This window comes from Cygnus atratus, chromosome 27 (assembly GCF_013377495.2).
Source record: "Cygnus atratus isolate AKBS03 ecotype Queensland, Australia chromosome 27, CAtr_DNAZoo_HiC_assembly, whole genome shotgun sequence".
Classification (NCBI taxonomy): Eukaryota; Metazoa; Chordata; class Aves; order Anseriformes; family Anatidae; genus Cygnus; species Cygnus atratus.
Genome location: NC_066388.1, coordinates 4,735,991 through 4,758,007, shown reverse-complemented (window position 1 = coordinate 4,758,007; position 22,017 = coordinate 4,735,991). Strand labels below are relative to the sequence as shown.

The 22,017-nt window shown below is 66.5% G+C and overlaps 2 protein-coding genes across 2 annotated transcripts; both read right to left on the bottom strand.

The window, feature by feature from the left end:
• Nucleotides 1-5,558: 5,558 nt before the first annotated feature.
• Nucleotides 5,559-13,171, bottom strand: STARD7 (StAR related lipid transfer domain containing 7). Its single transcript, XM_035568749.2, is given in 9 exon segments — nt 5,559-5,774; nt 5,777-5,872; nt 7,363-7,447; nt 7,916-8,015; nt 8,417-8,499; nt 8,589-8,699; nt 9,161-9,210; nt 9,484-9,689; nt 13,068-13,171. Coding segments are annotated over 9 exon segments (879 nt in total). The 5' UTR covers nt 13,133-13,171; the 3' UTR covers nt 5,559-5,691.
• Nucleotides 13,172-15,071: 1,900 nt separating this feature from the next.
• On the bottom strand, nt 15,072-21,971 carry TMEM127 (transmembrane protein 127). The gene is made up of 3 exons (XM_035568747.1): nt 21,707-21,971; nt 18,093-18,257; nt 15,072-17,109 (listed from the first exon to the last, which is right to left on the bottom strand). The coding sequence occupies exons 1-3, from the start codon at nt 21,969-21,971 to the stop codon at nt 16,802-16,804; spliced, it is 738 nt and encodes a 245-aa protein (XP_035424640.1). The 3' UTR covers nt 15,072-16,801.
• Nucleotides 21,972-22,017: the final 46 nt, after the last annotated feature.

The following is a 22,017-nucleotide window of genomic DNA, read 5'->3' as shown; positions in this document are numbered from 1 at the left end:
GGAGGAGGGAGAGCCCGGGGGGGGCCCCGCGCCCACCCGGAAAAGCAGCACCCCCTTCGTGGAGCTGCCGCGCCAGGACGGTGCCACCACGTACCGCCAGGGCTGGCTGGCGCGCAAGGTGCTGGCCGAGGCTGACGGCAAGAAGGGTGAGAGCGGGGGTCAGATTTGGGGTGCCGGGGAGGCTAGCAGGGGGATTTGGGGTCTGGGGGAGCAGGTTTGGGGTGTTTGGAGTGCAGGGAGAGGATTTGGGGGTCCGAGGGAACAGAGTTGGGCATTTTGGGGTCTGGGCAGCAGATCTGGGGGTCTAAGGGACCAGATTTCGGGTGTTTTGGGGTTTGGGCAGCTGTTTGGAGCTTAAGGGACCGGTTTTGGGGTCCAAGGAACCAGAGTTGGGGTGTTTTGGGGTCTGGGGAGCAGATTTGGAGTGGTCTGAGGTCCAGATTTAGGGTCCAAGGGAAACAGATTTGGGATGTTTTGGGATCTGGGCAGCTGCTTGGGGTTTAGGGGGCTCAGATTTGGGGTGTTTGGGAGGGGTCTGGGGAACAGATTTGGGGTGTATTGAGGTCCAGGTTTAGGGTCTAGGGGACCAGATTTGGGCTGTTTTGGGGCCTGAGGGGACCAGATTTGGTGCGCTTTGGGGTCTGGTAGCAGATTTGGGGTGTTTTTGGGTCTGGGGAGCTGATATGGCATCCAAGGTGTCCAGATTTGGGGTCTTCGGAAGCAGATTTAGGGAGTCAGAGAGGCAGATTTGGGCTCTGCCGGGATCCAGGGGGAAAGATTTTGGATGTTTTGGTGCCGGGGCACATTTGGGGTCCAAGGGGACCAGATTTGGGGTATTCTGAAGTGGGGGGGGGGGGCAAATTTAGGGTATTTTGGGTACCAGAGAGGCAGCTTTGGGGTCCATTTTGGGCCCAGAGGAGCAGATTTGGGGTCCAGAAGGACAATTATGGGAACCGCTGGCAGCTGCAGAGGCAGCAACCCTGCAAATTTCGGGTCTCTCAGGGGGTGCCCCCCCCCCAGACCCCCCCCGGGGACCCTAAACCTCACCCCCCACCCCGCTCCCTTCACAGCGCCCTGGGGCCGGCGGGGCTGGAAGCCCTTCCACACGGTGCTGAAGGGGACGCTGCTCTACTTCCTCAAAGCGGGGACCCCCGCCGGGGGCCCGACCCCCCTGGGACCCCCCGGCAGAGGCCGAGGAGCCCCTGGGGGTCCACCACGCCTTGGCCGAGCGCGCCAGCAAGTACACCAAGCGCCCCCACGTCTTTCGCCTGCAGACGGCCGACCAGCGCGTCCTCCTCTTCCAGGCCCCGTGAGCATGGGGACAGCACGGGGACAATGCTGGGGAGGGGGTGGTGGCAGCACTGACCCCCCCCCCCCCCCCCCCTTTTTGTCCCCTGCCCCCCCAGGAGCGAGGAGGAGATGTCTTCGTGGATCTCCCGCATCAACCTGGTGGCCGCCCTCCTCTCCTCGCCCCCTTTCCCCGCTGCCGTGGGCTCCCAGCGCCGCTTCACCCGGCCCATCCTGCCCGCCGCACCCAGCCGCAGCCCCCCGGTGAGCGCAGGGACCAGCTGGGGACCCCCAAAAAATAAAAACTGGGGACCCCCCCGCCTCATTACCCCCCACCTCGGTCCCCACAGGAGGAGCAGCACCGAGCCCACGAGGCGTGGATGGAGCGCGTGGCCCAGGAGCTCTTTGAGCACCAGCGCAACCTCCCCGAGAAGCGGGGCCGAGCCCGCGACCTGGACGAGTACCGGGTGAAGAAGGAGTACCTGCTGTACGAGGTGGGGTGGGGTGGGGGGCACGGGACGGGGGGGGGGGGGACGACGACACAGGGCTCACCCCACCCACATTTTATTTCTCACGGCGCAGAGGCGCCGCTACGAGACCTACGTGCAGGTGCTGGAGACATGGATCAACTCCGGCGCCCAGGACCTGGAGGGCTGGGAAGCGCAGGCGGGGGCCGTGGCGGCCCCCCTGGAGCCCCCCAACCTCACCAAGGCTCACTCCAGCCCCTCGCTGGCCCCCGAAAGCGCCCCCCCGGCTGGCGTCCGGGTCAAACGCAACATTTCCGAGCGCCGCACCGTGCGTAAGGTCATCCCCAAGCGCAACAAGAACCTGCTGTGAGGGGTCGGGGACCCCCCCCCCTTCCTCTTTTGAAGACCACCCCCCGATTTAGGGTTTGGGGGAAACCCCTCCCAACTTTGGGAATGGCCCCCCACCGCGGTACGAGGGTCCTCGGGGCACCACCGGCAACAAGGGGGTGCCCCCCACCCAGGATCGAGGACTCAAACTCAGGGAGACCCCCTGTGTCCTGGGGGAGGACATGGGGGGGCTGGGGGGGGGCCTGGCCCCCCCCCCCAGCTTGGCTGCCTTGCCCCCCAGCTGTTCGCCCGCTGCCTGCTGCTGTCGGACACGTCGTCTCAAGGAGACGGCGCCGTGCAATAAACGTGTGTCACACCCCTGCCTCCCATCCCCTTGTGTCCCCCCCCGGCCCTATGGGGACACGTGGCCCTGGGGGGGTCCTCAGGGAGTCATCGAGGTGATGGCAGTGACAAACACCCCGCGTTTATTGGCGGTGCCAACCCCTGGCACCCAAGGGTCTCATGGGGATGCGGTGGTGGCATCGGTCCCCGCGCACCGCGCCGGTGCTGTCACCTCTGCTGCGGGCGCTGTCACCCCCCCGGTGGCTTCGCTCCTTGTCCCCACGGAGAGCGGTGTGCTGATGGTCAGGGGCCCTGGATGGAGGACACGTGTCATGCACCATGGACACGGGGCACCCTGGGGTGCTGCCACCCCCTGTCCCCCCCCAGTGCCACCCACCTTGGGGACAGCCGTAGAGCCGGTTGACCCGCGCCACATCGGAGGCGCTGAGCCCCCGCCGCTGCCCCAGCACGCCCGGGGGTCCCGCAGGGGCGTGATGGTGGGCTCGGCCCCGCGGCTGAAGGCGTAGCTGGGGAGGGGGGGGGGGAAAGACCCAAAAAGCGATGAAATCACCCCAAAAAATATAACTGGGGGGGGGGGGGGGGGGGCAGGAGGAGGGTCCGGGGCTCACCGGCCGTAGTGCAGCACGGAGGAGTAGTCGTAGCCCACCAGCGTGTTGGCCGAGCGGGACTTCACGAAGTTGCCCTCAAAGCCTGTAAAGGGAGGGTGGGGGCTGGCGGTGACACCCCCCCCAGCACCCAAGGGTGGGGGGCACCCAGCGCGGGGGGGGGGGGTGCTCACCGGGCAGGACGTGGCTCCAGGCGATGCTGATGAAGGCGTCGCGGTCGGGGGCTGTGCTCGTGCCCGAAGCCCACCGCGTGCAGCAGCTCGTGCAGGGCCACCCCCTTGCCCCCCTGCAGGCATGGGGGGGCCAACGAGAGGAGCTGGGGCCCCCCGGCATGGCCCACGCTGGAAAAGCACCTGGTGGTGGGGGGGGGGGGGGGGTTTAAAAAAAAAAAAAAAAAAAAACCAACAAAATAGGACAAAAATAAGGTGTCAACAGATGCACGGCAGCCTGGGGGGGTCCTGTGCTGTGCCCATGGGCCATGCCACAGGCACGCGTCCCCCGTCACCCGTGGGTGCCCCCCCGTCACCCGTGGGTGCTCCCACCCTGTTTCCCCCCCCCCCCCCCTCACCCGCCCATGGGGGCGATGATGACGAAGTCCCGCTGGTGGGAGCGGGGCACGAAGCGGACGCAGGTGAGCCTCGCCAAGTCACCCAGCGCCTCCTCCAGCACCCGGGTGCTGCTTGGGTCTGGGGGGGGCACGGCTCTGAGCCCCCCCGTGCCCCCACGCTGCCCGGGCGTCGCCTACCGAAGCGCTCCGACAGCACGTAGGGGATCCAGACCAGCCCTCGCCTCTTCGGCCATTTGGGGTTTGCGGCTGCAAAAGCTCGGGAGGGGTCCTGGGGGGGGCCGGACGCAGCCATCAGCACCCCCACACCACTGAGAACGGCCCCCCCCCCCCAAAGTGCCCCCACCCCCCAAAAAAATCCCCCCCGCACTCACTGCCCGCACGATGTCCCCTTCCAGCAGGGTGCCGGGACCGGGCGCCTGGAGCGGGGCGAGCGCTTGGGGGGGGCACAGGGGGTGAGGGTGGGGGCTCAGCCCCCCCAGTCCCACTGACCGAGCCCCCAAATGGGGTCAGGGTCACCCCCCCGTGCTGCCCCCCCCCCTCACCTGTGTTGATGCTGAGGATGGCGTCCCCCGCGGGGTCTCAGTGGGGCCTGGGGTCCCCTGCTGCCCCGCAACCCCTGCGAGACAGCAGTGGGGTGGGGAGGGGAACACGAGCCCCTCACGGGGGGGGGGGTCCACAGCCCTACAACCCCCCCACGCCTCCCCCAGGTGGGTTTGTGGCAATGCACTCAATGCTGAGTGTGCTTCAGCCATAGCAGTGCCCATGAACCCCCAAATGTTCCCCCAAATCCCAAATATTCCCCCAAATGGGGGGCAAATCCCCCCAACTCCCACCCCAAAATCCTCAGTGGGGAGGGGAGCCCCCCCCTCACCCGCCAGCAGCCCAAGGAGGCCACCAAGGCCCAACCAAAACCCAGCCATGGCACCAACAAGCCCCAAACCCCAAGGAAATGCCCCCTAGAAACCTTTATATGGGGCAGCTGGGCCCACACCTGGAGGCTAATTAATGGCTAATTAATAATTAGAGCTGCACGGGGAGGGGCGCGTTGTGCCACAACGGCAGCAGGTGTGGGGTGCTGTAGGTACCAAGGGGATAATACAAACCCCATAGCTATTTTGGGGGGTGCACGGGGGGGCCCCAGCCACACCCCGCAGGTCGTTAACGTCGGGGGCGAATTGGGGTCTGTTCTGCTTCTACAACTGAGGCCAGCCCCCCGAGCTCCCTTTCTAGGGGTTTTGGCAGCCCAGAGCTGCCCCCCCGGCTGGGGGGGGTCGCACCCCAGTATTTTGGGGGCCGTTTGTATGGACTCACGGTACCGCCAGGCGCTCGCCACCACCCAGCAGCGGGGCTGCTGCTACCACAGACCGTTTATTTGTGATTTTCTGCCATCCTACAGAGCCCCCCGCCCCCAGCGCCCCCCACGCCGCGCCCCCCCAGCCAGATAAGCCCGGTGACACCACGGGGGGGTCGCGGTTTTGGGGTCCCCCCCCCATGCCGCAGGGATGCTGGGGAGCGGGGCTGCGGCGCCCCGGTTGGCGCTGGCAGAAAGGTTCCCCCCCGGTTACCCCGAGCTCTGCCCTCCCCTACAAAGCAGCAGCAGCTAAAAACCAGCTCGGGAAGTCGTTTCCCCAGTTTGCCCAGTTTGCCCAGTCCAGCCCGTGGCGAGAGGTCTTTCGGTGGAAATGAACCAGCAACGAGGCGGTGAGGTGGCGCTGATCCCTCGGGGGCCCCAAATCGGGCGTTAGGTAAAGTCTGGCAGCGCAGGGCCGCGATGTCTGGTGAGACCCCGAAATTTTTTGGGTGCCGGAGTGCAGAGATGAGGAGGGACAGGGGCAGGACGGGGCGCCGCTGCCGGCCCCAAATAAAGGTGGTGCTCCCTTTGTGGGGCGGGGGTACCGACGGGTACGGGGGGGTGGGGGCGGTTACACGACACGACACTGCAGCGGTCTGGCCACGGAGGGACGCCGGGGGGGGGGCCAGCACCCCCCTTCCCCGGCCTCAGGCTGCCCGCGGAGGGGCCGCTGAGCTCGTGGGGAGGGGGAAAACAATCGGAGCCGAGGCGCCCGCGGCCGCCCTAGGCGTACTCCAGCTGGGCAGGGCTGCAGCTGCCCTCGCTCTTGTGCTCGGCCGCGGGCACGCCGGCCTTGCCCTCGCCCTCTCGAGGGGCTTGGCAGCCATATAGTCCCGCACCTCGATCTCCATCTTCTTGGCCTTCAGGGCCGCCGTGTGCAGCTTCTCCAGGAAGTCGGGCATACCTGCGGGGAGAAGGCAGCGGTGAGCGGCGCTCAGCACCGCCGGGAGCCACCCGCCCCCTCCCCGCTCTCCTTTCTCTTTATTTCCCCCCCTCGCCAGCAGCCGCCGGGGCTGACACCCAGCTCCCCTCAGAGCGGCCCCACGGAGGCGTTTTTTCGGTTTGGGTTCTCTTCCCCCCCCCCACCCCCCCCCGCTCCATTTCCTGCCCCCGGCCCCAAGTTCAGCGCAACCGCAAGGCAGCGAGGCTCCCTCGCCGCAGATGTGCCCGGCGGTGAACCAGCCCCGACAGCCTGGCTGAAACAGGCTCTGGATTGGTGGAGAACAAGTACAGGGCACTTTGGGGGGGGGGGGGGTGTATTTTATTATTTTTTTTTAATTTTCAATGAAAACACCTCTCTCCTCGACTCACGGAGGGCTCTGGTCTCTGCAGGAAGGGCACAGAGCGCGCAGGAGGTCAGGGCCAAGCTCCTGGCAGCCCCGGGCGGAGCCCTCGTGCCCCAGCGCTGCCGCAGGTGGCTCTGGAGCAAGCCCGGCTGGGAGCCGAGGTGCTGCGGGGCTGAAACCCACCCCGCTCAGCCCCACCAGGGGGTTCCTAAAAGCTTCCCTCCCCCCCACCCCGCAGCTCCCCGCGGTTAAAGCCCTGCTGCAGCACACCCAGCGCTCACGGCAAGAGCTGAGAAGCACGAGCGCCGCCCCAGCGCGGTTACGGGGGGCCTGGGGGTGCTGCCCCCAGCCCCCCCCAGGGGGGGGCACTGAGCGGCTCAAACCAGGCAAAACCAGGCCATGGGGTAAAAGGAGGGCTGGGGGGGGGCAGCAGGGAGGGGCAGGGCAGGAGGTCGGGGTGCTGCGTGCGGTGAGCGGAGGTAGTCAGACTCCACCGTCTACCGCAAAGCACGTGATGGGAGGAAAAAAGAGAGAAAAAAAAGACCAGCTTTCGCAAGAAGCTGGTTTTGGTTTTATCCCCCCCCTCCTCGAGGTGCCACCAGCGACGAGGAGCAGCTGGAGGCCTCAGGGACCCTACAAGTGTCCTTCTCCCCCTCCCCCTAAAGCTGGCCCCATGGTGGGAGCCTCGACAGGTGCTGCGCTCAACAAAAGCCAGTTTTCTCCCCCGTTTGCTGACATAACATGGAAGAACGACAGCCCAGAGCTGCTCCAAGGCTAATGCTGCTCTGAAGTAAGGAAACACCAGCTCATTTTAGTAAAAAAACAACAACAAAAAAAAAAAAGAGGATCCTGCTGTGTTTCCATTCTGCCTGGACTCTTTCCTCCTCGCAGCCCGTAAGCCAGGCAGAGCCTGCGAGATGGGACCAGCCCCCAAACCCCCCAGACCAAGGCAGGCTCCGTTTTTAAGCTATTTTACATCTTTCCTGCCCCGAGGGGGCTCAGGAAGGGGAAGGGGGGGAGCGCCCACGGGCACCCAGAGCGAGGAGGCGGCGGGACGTCCCGCCAAGGGCCGTGTCGGCGCTCCCCAAGGCCGCAGGCAGCAACTCACCGCTCGAGACCATCCAGCTGACGCAGTACCGCGGGAACACCGTCTGCGGGTTGTCGCTGTACGTCAGCAAGTAGTCGAAACCGTTCTGGAAAAGGAGGCGGCTCCGTGAGCCCGGCCCGGCAGGCCGCCCACAGCCCCCACGGCGAGCGCCGCTGGCTCTCAGGCATCGGATGAAGCATTAAAGAGGGAAGCACCGTGGTGCTGCAGAGCAGGAAAGACCCCGTGAGAGCACACGGGGAGTTTTTGGAGAAGGTTTCGTGGAGAAGGAAGGAGTCGGGCACCTGCACTGACCCCATGCAGCCCCTTCAGGCTCTAGGCGGCCTGCAGAGATCCAGCGACACTTGTGAGAACATCGAGCACTAGAAACAAGACTTGAGAGGCTCGAGGCTTTTTAGAAAGGCATCCGGGTCCTGGAGCGACGCGTTTGGCTCCCCAGGGGCACCCAACTCCTGTAGGAAGGGCCTCGAGCTCCCGGGCCAGCACTTCCAGCCCCTACCCCCTAGATCGCGACAAGCAGCCTCGCACCCGCGCCTCCCAGCCCCCCGAGACGTACCTCGTCAAAGGTTTTGTGCGGCCGGATAACCATCTGGGACTCGTAGGTCCTCACCCGAACGTACTCCGGGTCCTCCGGGACGCTCGGGTGCTCCACAGCCCTGCAGGGACAGAGAGGGGGCGTCAGAGCTCCGGCCAGGGACGGCACCGAGCACCGGCTGACCTGGACGGGGTGGGAACTGGAGAGCCAGGTTTTTGAGAACGAGGCTGGATTTCCAAGAGAGCTCCTTCAGGTTTCGAAGGAGATTCAGAAAACCTCACTGAACCTACACCCAGCTCTTAAAAGTTGGTCTCAGCTTCGTTTTACGGGTGGGAAACGAAGGCCAAGCGCTGCCGTGACTCAACCGGACAAAAACCAGAAGCTCGAGCCATCCCGCTGCTTCAGCTGCGGGGCAGGACGTGACCCTGGCGTGAGACCCAGGGGATCAAGGGGCACCGACGACCTCGCAACCTGGCAGGAAGACCTCGGGAGCTTGGCCAGGCCGACCCGGCGCACACGTACCGCGACACCAGAACCATCAGGTTGTTCTCCTTGTCCACGCTGTAGCGGCGAACGTAGACGTAGTCTCGTGAATACATTGGGTACTGGGGGGAGAGAGAGAGCCGGCGTCAGTCCCGCCTGCTCGTGAGGCGTGGTGAGGGAGCAGAAGGGGAAAGGAGGAGGACTCCCTCACCGGGAAGTGGGTCACCCAGTGAATCACTTCGGAGCCCGTGGCCAGGTCTCTCTCGATGACATCCAGCTTGATGACCAGCGAGTCCCACTTCTTCCTGTACTCGGTGTCCAGCTGGCAGCAAGGAGAGGCTGAGTCAGAACCACACGTAACCGCCAGCATCGCTGCCGGACAATCCCCAGCCCTGGCTCCTCACCCCGTGGAAACACACCTCGCCACGGCCACGGCTCCTAACACCGAGGAATTAAAGACTCCTGGGCGATGCCGGGAGAAGGGGAAGCGGAGGAGGGCTACGCTGCCCCGCAGGGCTCGTGGGAGGGAGGCAGGAGCAGGGATCTGGAGGATTCCTGCAGCACGGCGCAGCCCGCGTGTGCCAACGCCTCGCTTCCAGCCGGGATGAGCAGCGGAACCCGACCAGGGCGTGGGATAACTTTGTCCTGCTTCTGGTCTACGCTACGAGCTGTCCTGGGTCGGGGGAGGTCACGCAGACGGACGCCGTTCACCATTTCTCTCCCCCACCCCCCTGGCAGCAGGGCTTCATCCCTACCCCACCACACAGGCGGACTTCCGCTCACCTGGACGTTGAAGAACTGCCTGGGAGTCACGTCTGTGTACGTCCCAAACACTGCAGCAAAGAGAAAGCTTTCAGTCACGGGCAAACGCAAGTTTTTACACCCCACAAACCGACCTTCCCTTCTCGTCCTGCTGCAGCAAGGCAGGCGTTGGGGCTGCGACCCCCCCGAAGGGCTGTGAGGGGACGGGACGCGTGGAGGGGGAAGTAAAGGACGGGATTTCACATTTTTTCCTCCAGACAGAGGCCAGGCGGGACGCACGGGGCGCAGCCGGTGCCGGATGTGGGGAAGAAGCCGCGCGCGGGGCGGAGCAGAGCAGGCGGTACCTCGGTACTGGTACAGGTGGGTGCCCTCGATGGGGCGCCGCCAGAGCTTGAAGTGCTTCTTGTCCATGATCATCTCCCAGGGCTGCTCCCCGGGGGCGCGCACCGCGTCCCGCTCCGACGCGGGGTCCGGCCGCTGGTACTCGTCCGGGGAGCCGCCGCGAAGCATGGCCGAGATGTTCTCCATGTGCTTCATCTCCTGCGCCGAGCTGGGGGGACGCAGAGCACAGTTAGAGACGAACCCGGGCACGGGACGGAGCTTTCCTGCGACGGACGGAGCCCGGGAGACCTGCAAAACCTTCTCGGCGAGCTAAAGGCAGGGCCTGGGGCTCGGTGCTGCAGGAAGGGCGCTGCCCCGTGCAGGGATCGCTCGCTGGGACGTGAAACACGCAGCCAGCCAGGTGCTGCGGCTTGCCCAGGCCTTTAACTTTGGTCCCGAGGGTCCTGTGTTACTACAGAGCATCAAAACCTTCACTCTGGTGCGTTCGGAAGGGGCTCCCCACGCGTCCCCCTACAGCGGGAGCCGACTCCGTGGCTAAAAGCAGTCGCCAGGGGCTGCACGACCCACGGCGGGGCTCTTCCTTCCAGGAGAGGAACGGAACCCCCCCGGGACACGAGCAGCTGCCTCACAGCCGCTGCTTCTCAGGGGAAGTGCCCGAGGGCGGCCGGGCAGAGCCCTGCGAGAGCAGGCACGCTTCTCCCCGAGAGGAGGGGGGCGGCCAAACCTCCCGGCGGCACCTCCAGAGCGGGGTCGGTTTCGTTGCGAGCGGGAGGAGCCCGGGGAAGGAGGGGCGCGAGGAAGAAGCATTTGGGGAAGGCAGCGACCGAGCGCTCGCGGCACCAGCACCGGGGCTGTGCTGAGTCAGCGCAGGAGCAGCGGCCAGGGACGGGGTGGCACTCGGGGGAGGACGGAGACCCCGCAGCACCCCGAGAGGAGATGGGGGGGGCTGAAGAGGGACCGGCGCTGCTCCGGGGCTGCGGCAGCCCAGGAGCCCGAGCTGCACGTGGCAGCTGGTGTTTGTAAGGCAAAGAGGACCGCCGGCCTCCCCCACAGCGGGAGGACAGCACGAGGGGCTCTGCACACCACCAAAACCCCAAAAAGAAAACGTCAGAAAAGGAAAACCCGTCCGTTTGGGGCTGCAGCCCCCACCTGCGCCGCCCCACAATCAAACCTCCGGCCCGGCTCGCGGTGCAGCCCCCGCGGACACGGGGTCCCCGCTCGCTGCCTGCAGCGCCTCCAGCCCCGCCACTGCCCCGAGATGCTAATTACGTGGGGTAATCAGCATCGGCCTTAATGAAACCGCCGGCTGGGAGCTGCGAGGCAGGTCTCGCTCGTCGGGTGAGGGCAGGATGGGGGTGCCGGGGAGCCCCCAGCCTGCGCTGCTCCTGCTCCGAAAGCGTCACGCTGTGATCCTGTTCGCTGGCGCCTCCCGCTCCGGGAACAAAACCCCGCAGATTTACAGGGAGGGAGGCGGAAGGAGGCAGCTGCACCCCGATAAATACGGGGAACGGAGGGGGAACCGCTCCCTCCGTAGGGCTTGGCCCCATCCCTCGTGAGCCGGCCCCTGTCCCGCGAGCGGAGACGCCAAGAGCCGCAGCGTTCCAGCCCCGTGCCCAGCGGGTGCCAGCGCCAGGCCCCGCGATTTATTTCGGGCGCGCCGGAGCAGCCGGGCCCCGCCGCAGGGCCCCGGGGTCAGGCTGACCTCTGCCTGAGGCGTCAGCGAGCTTCGAACCAAACCGAACCGAACCAAACCCAGCGGCAGCACCTGCTGGGAAGCACGCCCCTTCCTCCCTCCCGACCCTTGAGGCGTGTGAGGAGTAAAAACGCGACAAAACAGCTTAAATTCCCCCCAAAACGGGCCTGCGCTGCCGCAGCTGCCGAGATCAAGTGCTCGGTGAAGGCTGAGGGCTCGGAGCCCAGCGGCTCGCGGGCATTTCTGCCCCAAACTCCTGCGCTTCCTCCCTCCTTTCCCCCTCCACGTCCCGAAGCCCCGAACCGCGGACGAGCTGCACGGCAAACATTTCGCTTTCACCCCCCGAGGCGCACGTCACACCCTGCTGGCTCCCGAGGAAACCGGCCCAGGGCCTGCAACCCCAAACCCAGAGCGAAGGCGCGAGGAGGGGAGCAGCGAGCGGGGACATCAAGGCGAGGGCACCGGGAGGGGCTGGGGATCGGGACCGTCCCCGTAACCTTGAAGCGAGCGGCTCGGCCCCGAGCTTAATCCCACGCCTAATCCAAGCCCTGCTGAGGCCACCACAAAGCGCCGCGCCGGGTTTGCTGCCCCCGTGTCGCCCCAAAACACCTCGCGGCACGCGGGCGAGCCGCCTCCCTCGGGGATAAAGAGGGATTTCTCCTCTCCCGGGCCGCGTAAAGGTCATCGGCGCACACCTGAAGCGCCCCAAGGTGCCCCAAAGCGGGGCGAAGGGGCGCAAGCGAGGGGCGGGCCTCATTAAGGCGAGGATTTAATTGGATATTAGCTAAGCTCCTTAGTGCAGCGCCGGGTACCGGGCTCCTACAGGGTACTGAGCACCCACAGGACGGCGCGGCCGCGCGCTCGAGGCGCCGGGAGCTGGAATTGAAGAGGAGGAAAAGGCGACGCTGCCGCCGCGTGCCAGAGCTGCCCATTAAGTTTTAATTACTCCCCCCCCCCCCCAAGTCCCAGCCCACGCTCACTAATTACACTGCAACGAAGCCGGGGACGATTCCAAAAAGCACCAAAAAGACCCAAACTGTCCTCATGCCACCATAGCAAGGGCACCACAGGGTGTCGGGGGGGGGGGGGGGGGTGCTCCACACGTTTGGGTCTGGTGGGACACCCCCAGCACGGGGCACCCTGTTGGGGGGGGGGGGGGGGGATTGGGTGCATTCCCTGGGGGTTTTGCGGTTAACCCCTTGCCTGGGGGGGGTCAGGGGGGCTTTGGGGGGATCACAAGAGTCAGGATTTTGTGGTAAGGGGGAGAGTTGGGGACCTTGTGAGGGTTTGAGGGGCACCCACAGGAATGGGGGAGGAGGTCAGGGGCACCCCCAAGAGCTTGGGGAACACCCCCAGGAATAGGGGCTCAGGGAGCAATCCCAAGTTTGTGGGGGACCCTCTGCCAAGGGGGTGGGCAAGGACCCTCCACGGGGGGGTTTGGGGCCACCCTCAGGCATGGGGGGGGGGGGGGTGGGGGTCAGTGGCACCCCCAAGAGCTTGAGGATACCTCCAGGTGTGAGGGCTCAGGGGGCAGCCCCAGGAATGTGGTGGGGGGGCCTCTGACATGGGGGGCTCATGGGGTGGGCAAGGACCCTCCATCGAGACCACCCTCAGGCGTGGGGGGGAGCACAGGGGCACCCCCAAGAGCTCGGGGCCCACCCCCAGGTGTGGGGGCTCAGGGACACCGCCAAGAATTTGCCCCCCCCCCTAAACACGGGGGCTCAGGGGGCACCCCGAGAAGTTTGGGGGGGAGGGGGGTCCCTCTGACTTGGGGGCCCGCCAGGACCCGGGGGGGGGGGGGGGGGGGGCGGAACCTCCGACACGGGGGGGGTCGTGGGGCGGGGCAGGGACCCTCGGAGCGGGGCGTGGGGGGAGGTGTCGGGGGGCACGCACCGCTGCAGCTCCTCCTCCTCGATGCGCTGCCCGTCCCACACGAAGACCCCGGCCAGGGCGGCCATGAGGCGGGCGGCGGCGAGGGCGGGGCGGCCCCGGGCCAGCCCCCGCCCCCCCCCGGGCCCTCCTCCTCCTCCTCCTCCTCCTGCCCGCCGCCCCCCTCCCCTCTCCTCAGCCCCCCCGCCCCCCCGCTGCCGGCCCCGCCGAGGCCTCTTCGCCCGCTGCCCGCCGCCGGAGCCGCACTGCAGCAGGCCCAGCAGGCCCAGCAGGCCGCGCCGCCCCGCCTGGCCCCCGGCGGGAGGAGGAGGAGGAGGGCGGGGAGGAGGCGGCGGCAGGCCCGAGGCCGGCGGGCGGAGGCCCAGGCGCGAGGCCCGGGCGAGGAGGCCGAGGAGCGGCCGCCGCGGCTGCAACATGCCGCCGCTCTGCCCCCGCCGCCGTCGCGCGGCGTCTGACGTCAGCGCGCCGCGCCGCCCGCTCCTCATTGGGCGCCGCCGCCGCCGCCCCGCGCGGCGATTGGGTGGGGAGGGGGTGGGTGGGCGGGGTCTAAGGAGTGGGCGGGGACAGTGCGGGAGGGGGCGGGGCCTGGCGCGGGGACGCGGCCCCGCCCGGGGAGAGGGGGCTGGGGGCGGGGCTGGGGCGGGCTGGGGGGGGGGGGGCACAGGGCTTCGGTTATGGGTGGGGGGGCCACGGGACTTTCTTTATTGGGGTGCACAGCACAGGCCTGTATTTGGTGGGGTCCAGGGCGCACAGACCTTTATTTATTGGGGTTTAGGGGTCACAGGGCTTTATTTAGTGGGGTTCGGGGCACCGGCCGTTATTTATTGGGGTGGGGGGGCCACAGGCCTATATTTATTGGGGTGCACAGCAGCAACCTTTATTTATTGGGGTGGGGGGGCACCTCGCCTTTCTTTACTGGGGTGCAGGATTGCAGGGCATTATTTATTGGGGTGCTGGGGGCACAGCCCTTTACTGGGGTGCAGGTACAGGCCTTTATTTACTGGGGTGCACAGCACAGGCCTGTGTTTGTTGGGGTACAGGGGCCACAGGGCTTTATTTATCGGGGTTTGTGGCAGCAGCCTGTATTTATTGGGGTCCAGGGAGCACAGACCTTTATTTATTGGGGGTTAGGGGCACAGACCTTTATTTATTGGGGTGCACAGCAGCAACCTTTATTTATTGGGGTGCAGGAGTACAGGCCACTATTTCTTGGGGTGCCGGGGGCACAGCCCTTTATTGGGGTGCAGGGTACACACCTTTTATTTATCGGGGTACACAGGACTTCATTGGGATATGGGGGCATAGGACTTTATTAATTGGGGTGGGGGTCACCAGCCTTTATTTATAGGGGTGCAGGGCACAAGGCTTTATTTATTAGGGTCTATGGCACAGGCCTTTATTTGTCGGGGTGCTGGACACCGGCCTTTATTTATTGGGGTGTGGGGACTCAGACCCTTATTTATTGGGGTGTTGGGGGCACAGGCCTTTATTTATTGGGGTGTATGGCACGGGTCTTTATTGGGGTGGGAGCACTGACCTTTACTTATTGGGGTGCAGAGGGCACAGGTCTTTATTTATTGGGGTGGGGGCACCAGCCTTTATTTATTGGGGTGCGTGGCAGCAGGCGCAGGCCAGGGGCGTTTCTTGGGGTTTGGGGCACAGGCACTTAGAGGGGTGCAGGGCAATGGGGTGCGGGCGAGGGCATTTCTTGGGGCGCACAGGGCAGGGCCAGTTATTGGGGTGGGGGGGCGCAGGCCTTTATAGGGGTGCAAGGATCGGGGGGCACAGGGTGCGGGGGGGGGACTTAGGAGGGTGCCGATGAGTGGGGCGCAGGGCAGCGGCAGACAGCGGGGATATTTATCGGGGCGCGGGGGTTTATCGGGGAGCAGAGCAGCAAGAGGGGGGAGCAGCGCGGAGCCCCCCGCCCGGCTTTAGGAGAAAACCCGGCCGCGATCCCCCCGCCCCCACCCCCGGTTTTGGGAACAAAGCGCAGGCAGGCACCGGGCACTCTGTACACGGGTTTATTCCTCTGGAAAAGGGCAGGGCGCGGGACGGGGCCGAGGCGCGGGACGTGGGGGACACGGGGATGGTGACAGAGGGGGGGACACGTGGCCCCCGCGACCCCCCTCCCCAACGCCTCGGGGACCTCCCTGCGTCCTGCCCCGACCTCCTGGGGCTACATTTGTTAGTAGGGCGGGGGGCGTCACGCCCTTTTCCTTTTTTGGGGTTTTTACAGAAATACAGTGTTTATGCACAAGACTATTTACAGACGAGCCCTCTCTTGCATAGAGGCACCGGGGGCGGGGGGGTGGAAACCCAAATCATTTTCCGGATGCCCCAACACCCCCAGACCTGATTTTTTTTTTTTGGCCGAGGGGGCAGCGGCGGGGTGGAGGGACGGGGAGAACCGCGCCAGGGCCGTGCTGAACCCTTCAGATCGCGCTGCCGGTGCCCGGATCAAAACCCCGATGGTTTTGGGGCTGTGACGGAGCCACCCCGCTCACATCCTGAGCCCCAGCGGGCGGCCGAATCTGCTGTGGGGTGCGGGAGGAAGAGGAGCGAGCGGGACGAAGCAGCCGGTGGCAGGGAACAGGGGGAGAAGCGTCAGGAAGAGGGGAGCAGCATCGCGCAGCGTGCCTGCCCTAAAACTCCTCCTGGAGCCCCCCCGCTGCTCCCTGGGGCTTTCCAGGCTGGCGTCCCCGCCCCGCGCAGCTTCCCCCGCTCGATTTGCCCCAAACAGCCCCAAACGGCCCCAAACCAAGGCTGCTCTCCTTGCTGGCTGCCGTCTCGGTTTGGCTGCGGGACTCTCGGCACCGTGCGGCTCCCGGCAGCGTCCCTGGGGGGCCGGCGGAGGAGCGGGGCGGTGAATTAATTAATTAATTAAAAGCGGGGGCAGAAAAAAACCACTAAAAGGGAGCGAAAAGCAGACCAGTCCGATTTCCCCGGAGGTCGGGAACTTGCATAAAAGCTACAGCCGCAGGCGCCCACCTCGGAGCTGCTTCTCGGGGCCAGCGCCGTACAAAAACCTCGGGGTTTTTTTTTGTTTGTTTGTTTGTTTTTGTTTGTTTTTTGTTTTTTCCCTTGGGTTTGCAGCCCCGGAGCGGTGCTGCACGGAGCTGGGTGCCGCAGGGGTGCGGGTCGCTCCCGGGGCAGCTCCTCCAGCAGCTGGTGCCGCGCCTCCCCCTGCCAACCTCACCGCGGGCACGGCGGCGTCCTCGAAGCGTCCCCGGTGGGTGGCGAGCCCCGCCAGTAAAGTGCAGAACGGGCGCGACGGGCACGGGCCGCGGGAGGGGAGCGGTGGCGGTGCTGTGCCTGCCCCCGTCGTGGGGGTGCTGCGGAGCCCTCCTCTCCCACGGCGCCTTCCCCACGCGCACAAAGACGCTCGCACGCGCGCGTGCCCGGCGGCGCAGCCGTGGCGGGGCTGGGGCCGAGCTCGCAGGCTCCGTCCCGGCGCCGCCTGCCCTCGGTCCGCGGGTGAAGGAGGGCTCGGGGGAGCTGCGGCGCTCCGGAGCGCGGGGTTAAAACCGCACCGCGGGGGTTGCTGCAACGGGGGGCGGCTTCGGAGCGCGCCCCCCGCCCCCCGCCCCCCCCCCCAGTCTCTAAATCCAACTCTAAAACCAGTCCTTCGCACGGGAGAGCCGGCACGGTGCCCCGACGGTGAAGCAGCCGGGACCGGCAGCCTCGGGCGAGGGCAAGTTTCGGGGGGCACGGAGCCGCGCCCCGGAGCCGCGGCGGCCTCAGGGGGTGTAGGCCGGGGGTGGCTGGAACTGGTTGATCACCTCGTACTCGGCCGGGTAGGGCTCGTTCTCCTCCATCTCCGAGAGCAGCTCCAGGGCCTGCTCCTCCTCCTCGGTGGGGTAGTGGCGCAGCAGGTTGGCGGCGGTGGCGAGGATGGAGGCGCCCCCGGCCCCCGCCACCAGGTAGAAGCTGACGGCGAAGGTGACGTAGACCTGGGAGCCGTGGTACTTCTTGTGCTGCTGCTGCTGCGCCAGGATCAGCTCCGAGGCCCAGTAGCAGAACCCGATGACGGTGGCGCACTGCAGGACTGGGGGCGCGGGGGGGAAGGACAGAGGTTGAGGCACCGGGAAGAAATAAAAAGCAGTAAATTTACTTCGCGGCTAAGGCAGGAGCCCCCCCCGCGGCTGTGCTCTGTTTGTCAGGGGCATGGAGCAGGCAGAGAGGGAGGTATTGGGGCAAAATTGGGTCTGCCCAGCCCGTGGATGTACCAGAAGCCTGAAATTCATCATGGGAGGGAGGAAAGCAGGGCACGCAGCGGGGAGAGGAGCACAGCCTGACGGCCAACCTCCCCTCTGCCTCCAGGCCAGCAGGAGGAGAAGGGGCAGGGCGTGCTCAGCACCTCCCTTCGAGCCGGGACGCTGAACTAAGGGTATTTGTCCCAGTCTCTGCTGGCGAGCTGGGCTAAGGAGGAAAAGCAGCAGAAAAATAAAGGAGCTCCTTTGGTGTGGCTCTGAGGAAGCAAACCAGCTCGCCCGGCTCATGAAAAAAGGAGGAGGAGCAGCGAGGCCGTGAGGCTCAAGGGTTTCTGTGACCCACAGGGAGCTCCACGGACACCTCAGCACCCTGAGCTCGACACTGTGGGCACTGCAGCTCAGCCCGGCAGCTCAGCACTCCAACACGGCCAACGCCGGCGGGGAGCCGGGGACGTAAACTTCCCTCAGCCTCCCGAGGGTGACCCACAGCACCCGACCTTCCCCAGAAGGGCACGGTTCTGCATCACGGGAGCTCTTCGAGAAGTAAAACTCACCGCTCCGTGCCCGTTTGGAGGCGCTTGATGTTCATCCCTGACCTCTTACCCCCGGATTTAGCTCCGATTTGGAGGTCAGAGCTGCCCTTGAGGCCTCTGAGGCTGCTCTGGCTGGAAAAGGAGCGATGGGAGAGCTCCGCGCGTAGGCTGGGCAGCGCAGCCCCGAGCTGAAAAACCCCTTTCCTCGGACCGGGGAAAGAAATTTGGGTTTCCCCCCCCGCGCAGCCGCAGTGACAGCCCCGCACGGTGCTGCCGGGCGTTACCTGTGAGGATGTGGGCGAAAGCGTAGCGGCGAGTGATCTTCAGCGCCGGGTGCTTGGGCCCGAAGACGTCCAGCAGGAAGGCCGAGAGGCTGCAGATGATGCCCAGGAAGCAGAAGGCGGCGATGACGCGGAGCAGCAGCACGGTCTGGGGGTTCATGCAGTAATCTGCGGGGAGATGGGGCTGCTGAGCACGGCCACGTCGGCCCCACGCGGCCGCGGAGCCAGCGGCGCGCTTCCTTTTTGACCCAACTCCTCCCCAGTGTCACGACGGGCACGGCGGTTTCACCCCGCACAGAGCTCTCCTCCGGGGTTTGAGGCCTGGTGCCGTGCGTGCTGGGCACCTCTGAGTGCCCTCCATAAACCCGACCTTTGTTCCGCTGCAGCCGGGCAGCGCCTTTTGTAGGGCGCCGCTGCGGTGGAAATGAAAGCTAAGGGAACGCCTCCGAGCAGCCGGGACAGCAAACCGGGCCGCGCAGGTTCCTTATTTTATGTTGAACCGGGAATTTTACTGGAAAGCCTCTTCGCTCTGACACCGCGTCCTGCTGGCGACCAGCCCCGCTGCAGGGGAGGTCCCAAGCAGAGCTCAGCTTCGGAGCTGAACGAAGCCTGGCCCCGCATCTCCCTGTCCGAGCCTGGTGCTGCCGGGGCACGCCGACAGCCTCACCCCGCAGGATTTAACCCCGTTTACCCGTACCTCAGGCACGCCGAGCCCTCGGGCCGGCCAAGGTGCCGCCGGACCCGCCCCGGGACGGGCAGCGCCCTGCCGGGCTCCCCAGGAGTCACCTCCCTGGGAGCTGTTTACGAGCAGCACCTGACCCGGCCTGGGGACAAACCCTTCAATTAGGGGAAAATTAGCGCGCAGACGTGGCGGGATGCTCTTCCTGGCAGCTCAGCGGGGCTCTGCGCCGCGGCGACCCCGCAAACACGAAGGGCGTTCGCCCTAAAGGCGTGCGGGGACGATGCTGCCCCAGGCTGTGCGGGCAAACCGGGTGGGTTTGCGCCAGAAAAACACCCGTGGGTGGGGAGAGGAAGAAGGAAAGGGGCTCGGGGTGGCTGCCCCGCTGCGAGCCCCGAGCTGAAGGAAAGTGAGCAGCCTGTTGGAGCAGGGGCACCGGGACAGCAGGGTGCCCACGCCGTGCGATGCGCTGCTTGAAAGGAGGAGCGGGCGCGTGGCTTTAACTCCAGGTGTGTCAGAGGGATGAATAAAAAGGCAAAAAGCACTCGGATCGGGGCTTTTTTCCCGTCCGGATTCGGCTCCTAGCCCCAAGGCAGGGCGACAAAGCCAGCACGAGCCCCTCGGAACCACGCGTCCCAAACACCCCCAGCACAGGGCACAGCTCGGCCGCTGCCACCCCAAAACCCCTCCGTGCTGGGAGGGCAGGGCGCTGCTCCCTTCTTCCCCTTCTTATCTCACCACCGAGCCGTTCTTGTGCTTCCCAGTCTCTACGGGGCGGTGCGAGCGCTTCCTGGCTCGAACACGGAAGGAGAAGAAGCGAGGGGGATCCCGGGGGAAGTGGAAACCTTGGCTAAAAGCCACAGCGGGTACAAGTGGGCTGTCTGTCTGTCTGTCCGTCCGCCTGCCTGCCTGCCCCGGGTGGCACGCAGAGCTGGAGTGACAGCCTGGGGCCTCCTGGGAGCGCTAAGTGTGGCGCTGGGGGCACGCGGAGCTTCAAACCAGGCTGCCCCACAGGATAACCTGAGCTGGAGGGGACCCGTGCGGAGCCCTGCTGCTGCCTCCACTCAGCACCACCAAAAATTAATCCGTGGGCCTGAGCGCTGTCCGAGCGCTTCCTGAACTCCAGAAATCATCAGGGTTGGGAAAGCCCTCCTCATCTGGCCCAACCACCCCCTACCACCACCGTCACCCACTGAACCGTGTCCCCGAGCACCAGGCCCAACCTTTCCTTGAACACCCCCAGGGACGGCGACTCCCCCACCTCCCTGGGCAACCCGTCCCAACGCCTGACTGCTCTCTCTGAGAAGAAATGTCTCCTCATTTCCGACCCGAACCTCCCCTGGCGCAACTCGAGGCCATTCCCTCTGGTCCTGTCACAGTTACCCGCGAGCAGAGGCCGACCCCCAGCTCCCCACAGCTTCCTTTCAGGCAGCTGCAGAGAGCAATGAGGTCTCCCCTGAGCCTCCTCTTCTCCAGACCAAACACCCCCAGTGCCCTCAGCCGCTCCTCACAGGACTTGTGCTCCAGGCCCTTCACCACCTTCGTAGCCCTGCTCTGGACACGCCGCAGGGCCTCGATGTCCTTCTTGCGGTGAGGGGCCCAAAGCTGAGCACAGCACTCGAGGTGCGGCCTCACCAGAGCCGAGTACAGGGGGACGAGCACCTCCCTGGCCCTGCTGGCCGCACTGTTTCTGATACAAGCCAGGATGCCGCTGGCCTTCCTGGCCCCCTGGGCACGCTGCCGGCTCGTGTCCAGGCGAGCACCCGCCGGCACCCCCAGATCCCTTCCCCCTGCACAGCTCCCAGCCACCCCGCCCCAGTCCCGCGGCACTCCATGGGGTTGCTGTGCCCAGGCGCAGCGCCCAGCACTGAGCCGTGGTGAACCCCAGCCGGGAGAAGCCCCCACGTCCCTGGGAGCCCGTCCCAGCGCCCGACCCCCTCTGGGTGCAGGGCCCCTCCCTGACGCCCACCCTGACCCTCCCCTGTCCCGGCTCCCTGCTGCTCCCTCGGCTCCTGGCGCTGTCCCCAGGGAGCAGAGCTCAGCGCCTGCCCCACCGCTGCCCGGGGAGGAAACTGGGGGCTGCCTGCGAGGCCTCCCCTCAGCCTAGTCCAGGGGAGCACGAACCCGAGCACCCTCCTCTCCGTTCCCCAGTCCCTACATCCCCAGGGCCCGAACCTACACCCCTGGGACCTGCTCCTAACCCCTTTCTCCTGCCCCGAAACCCCCAGGATCTGCCCCTAAACCCCCTTCCCTTGGTCCCTACACCCCCGGCGACTGGCTCCTACACCTTAGGACCAGCTCCTAACTCCCTTCCCCCGCCCCTAAACCTCCAGGATCTGCCCCTACACCCCTTCCCCTGGTCCCTACACCCCTGGGGCCACTCCCTAACCCCCTTCCCAGGCCCCTAAACCCCCGGGACCGGCCCCTACACCCCTTCCCCCGGCCCCTAACCCCCCGGGGTCGGCCCCTAAACCCCCTTCCCCTGGCCCCTACACCCGTGGGGACCGGCTCCTACCCAGCACGTCCCCCGGGCCCTACAGCCCCGGGATCTGCCCTTACACCCCGGGATCTCCCCTTGCACCCCGGGATCTGCCCTTACACCCCCGGGATCTGCCCTTACACCCCCGGGATCTGCCCTTACACCCCCGGGATCTGCCCTTACACCCCCGGGATCTGCCCTTGCACCCCGGGATCTGCCCTTGCACCCCGGGATCTGCCCTTGCACCCCGGGATCTGCCCTTGCACCCCGGGATCTCCCCTTGCACCGCCGGGATCTGCCCTTGCACCGCCGGGATCTGCCCTTGCACCCCCGGGATCTGCCCTTGCACCCCTACCCCACTCCCTCCACCCCCGGGGCCTGCCCCTAACCCCCTTCCCACGGCCCCTCCACCCCCGGGACCGACCCCAAGCCCCCGGTCCCCCCCCCGCCCCGTCTCACCGCGCAGCAGCTCGGGCTCCACGTAGCCCAGCACGTCGGCGACGCCCAGCTCCTGCCGGCCGCAGGTGCCGCCGTGGATGCGGAGCCAGGCGGGCTCGGCCAGCGCCGTGCACAGCGCCGTGATGGACAGCGCCCCGGGCAGCGCCGACGCCAGGCTCCGCTCCGGTTGCTTCGGCAGCCCCCCCCCGCCGCCGCCGGCCCCGCCGCCCGCCGCTCCCCGCCGCCGCCGCCCGCCGGGCAGCCCCGGCCCGCCGGGGGTGTACATGGCGCCCGGCCCCGGCCCCGGCTCCGGCTCCCGGCCCCGGTTCCGC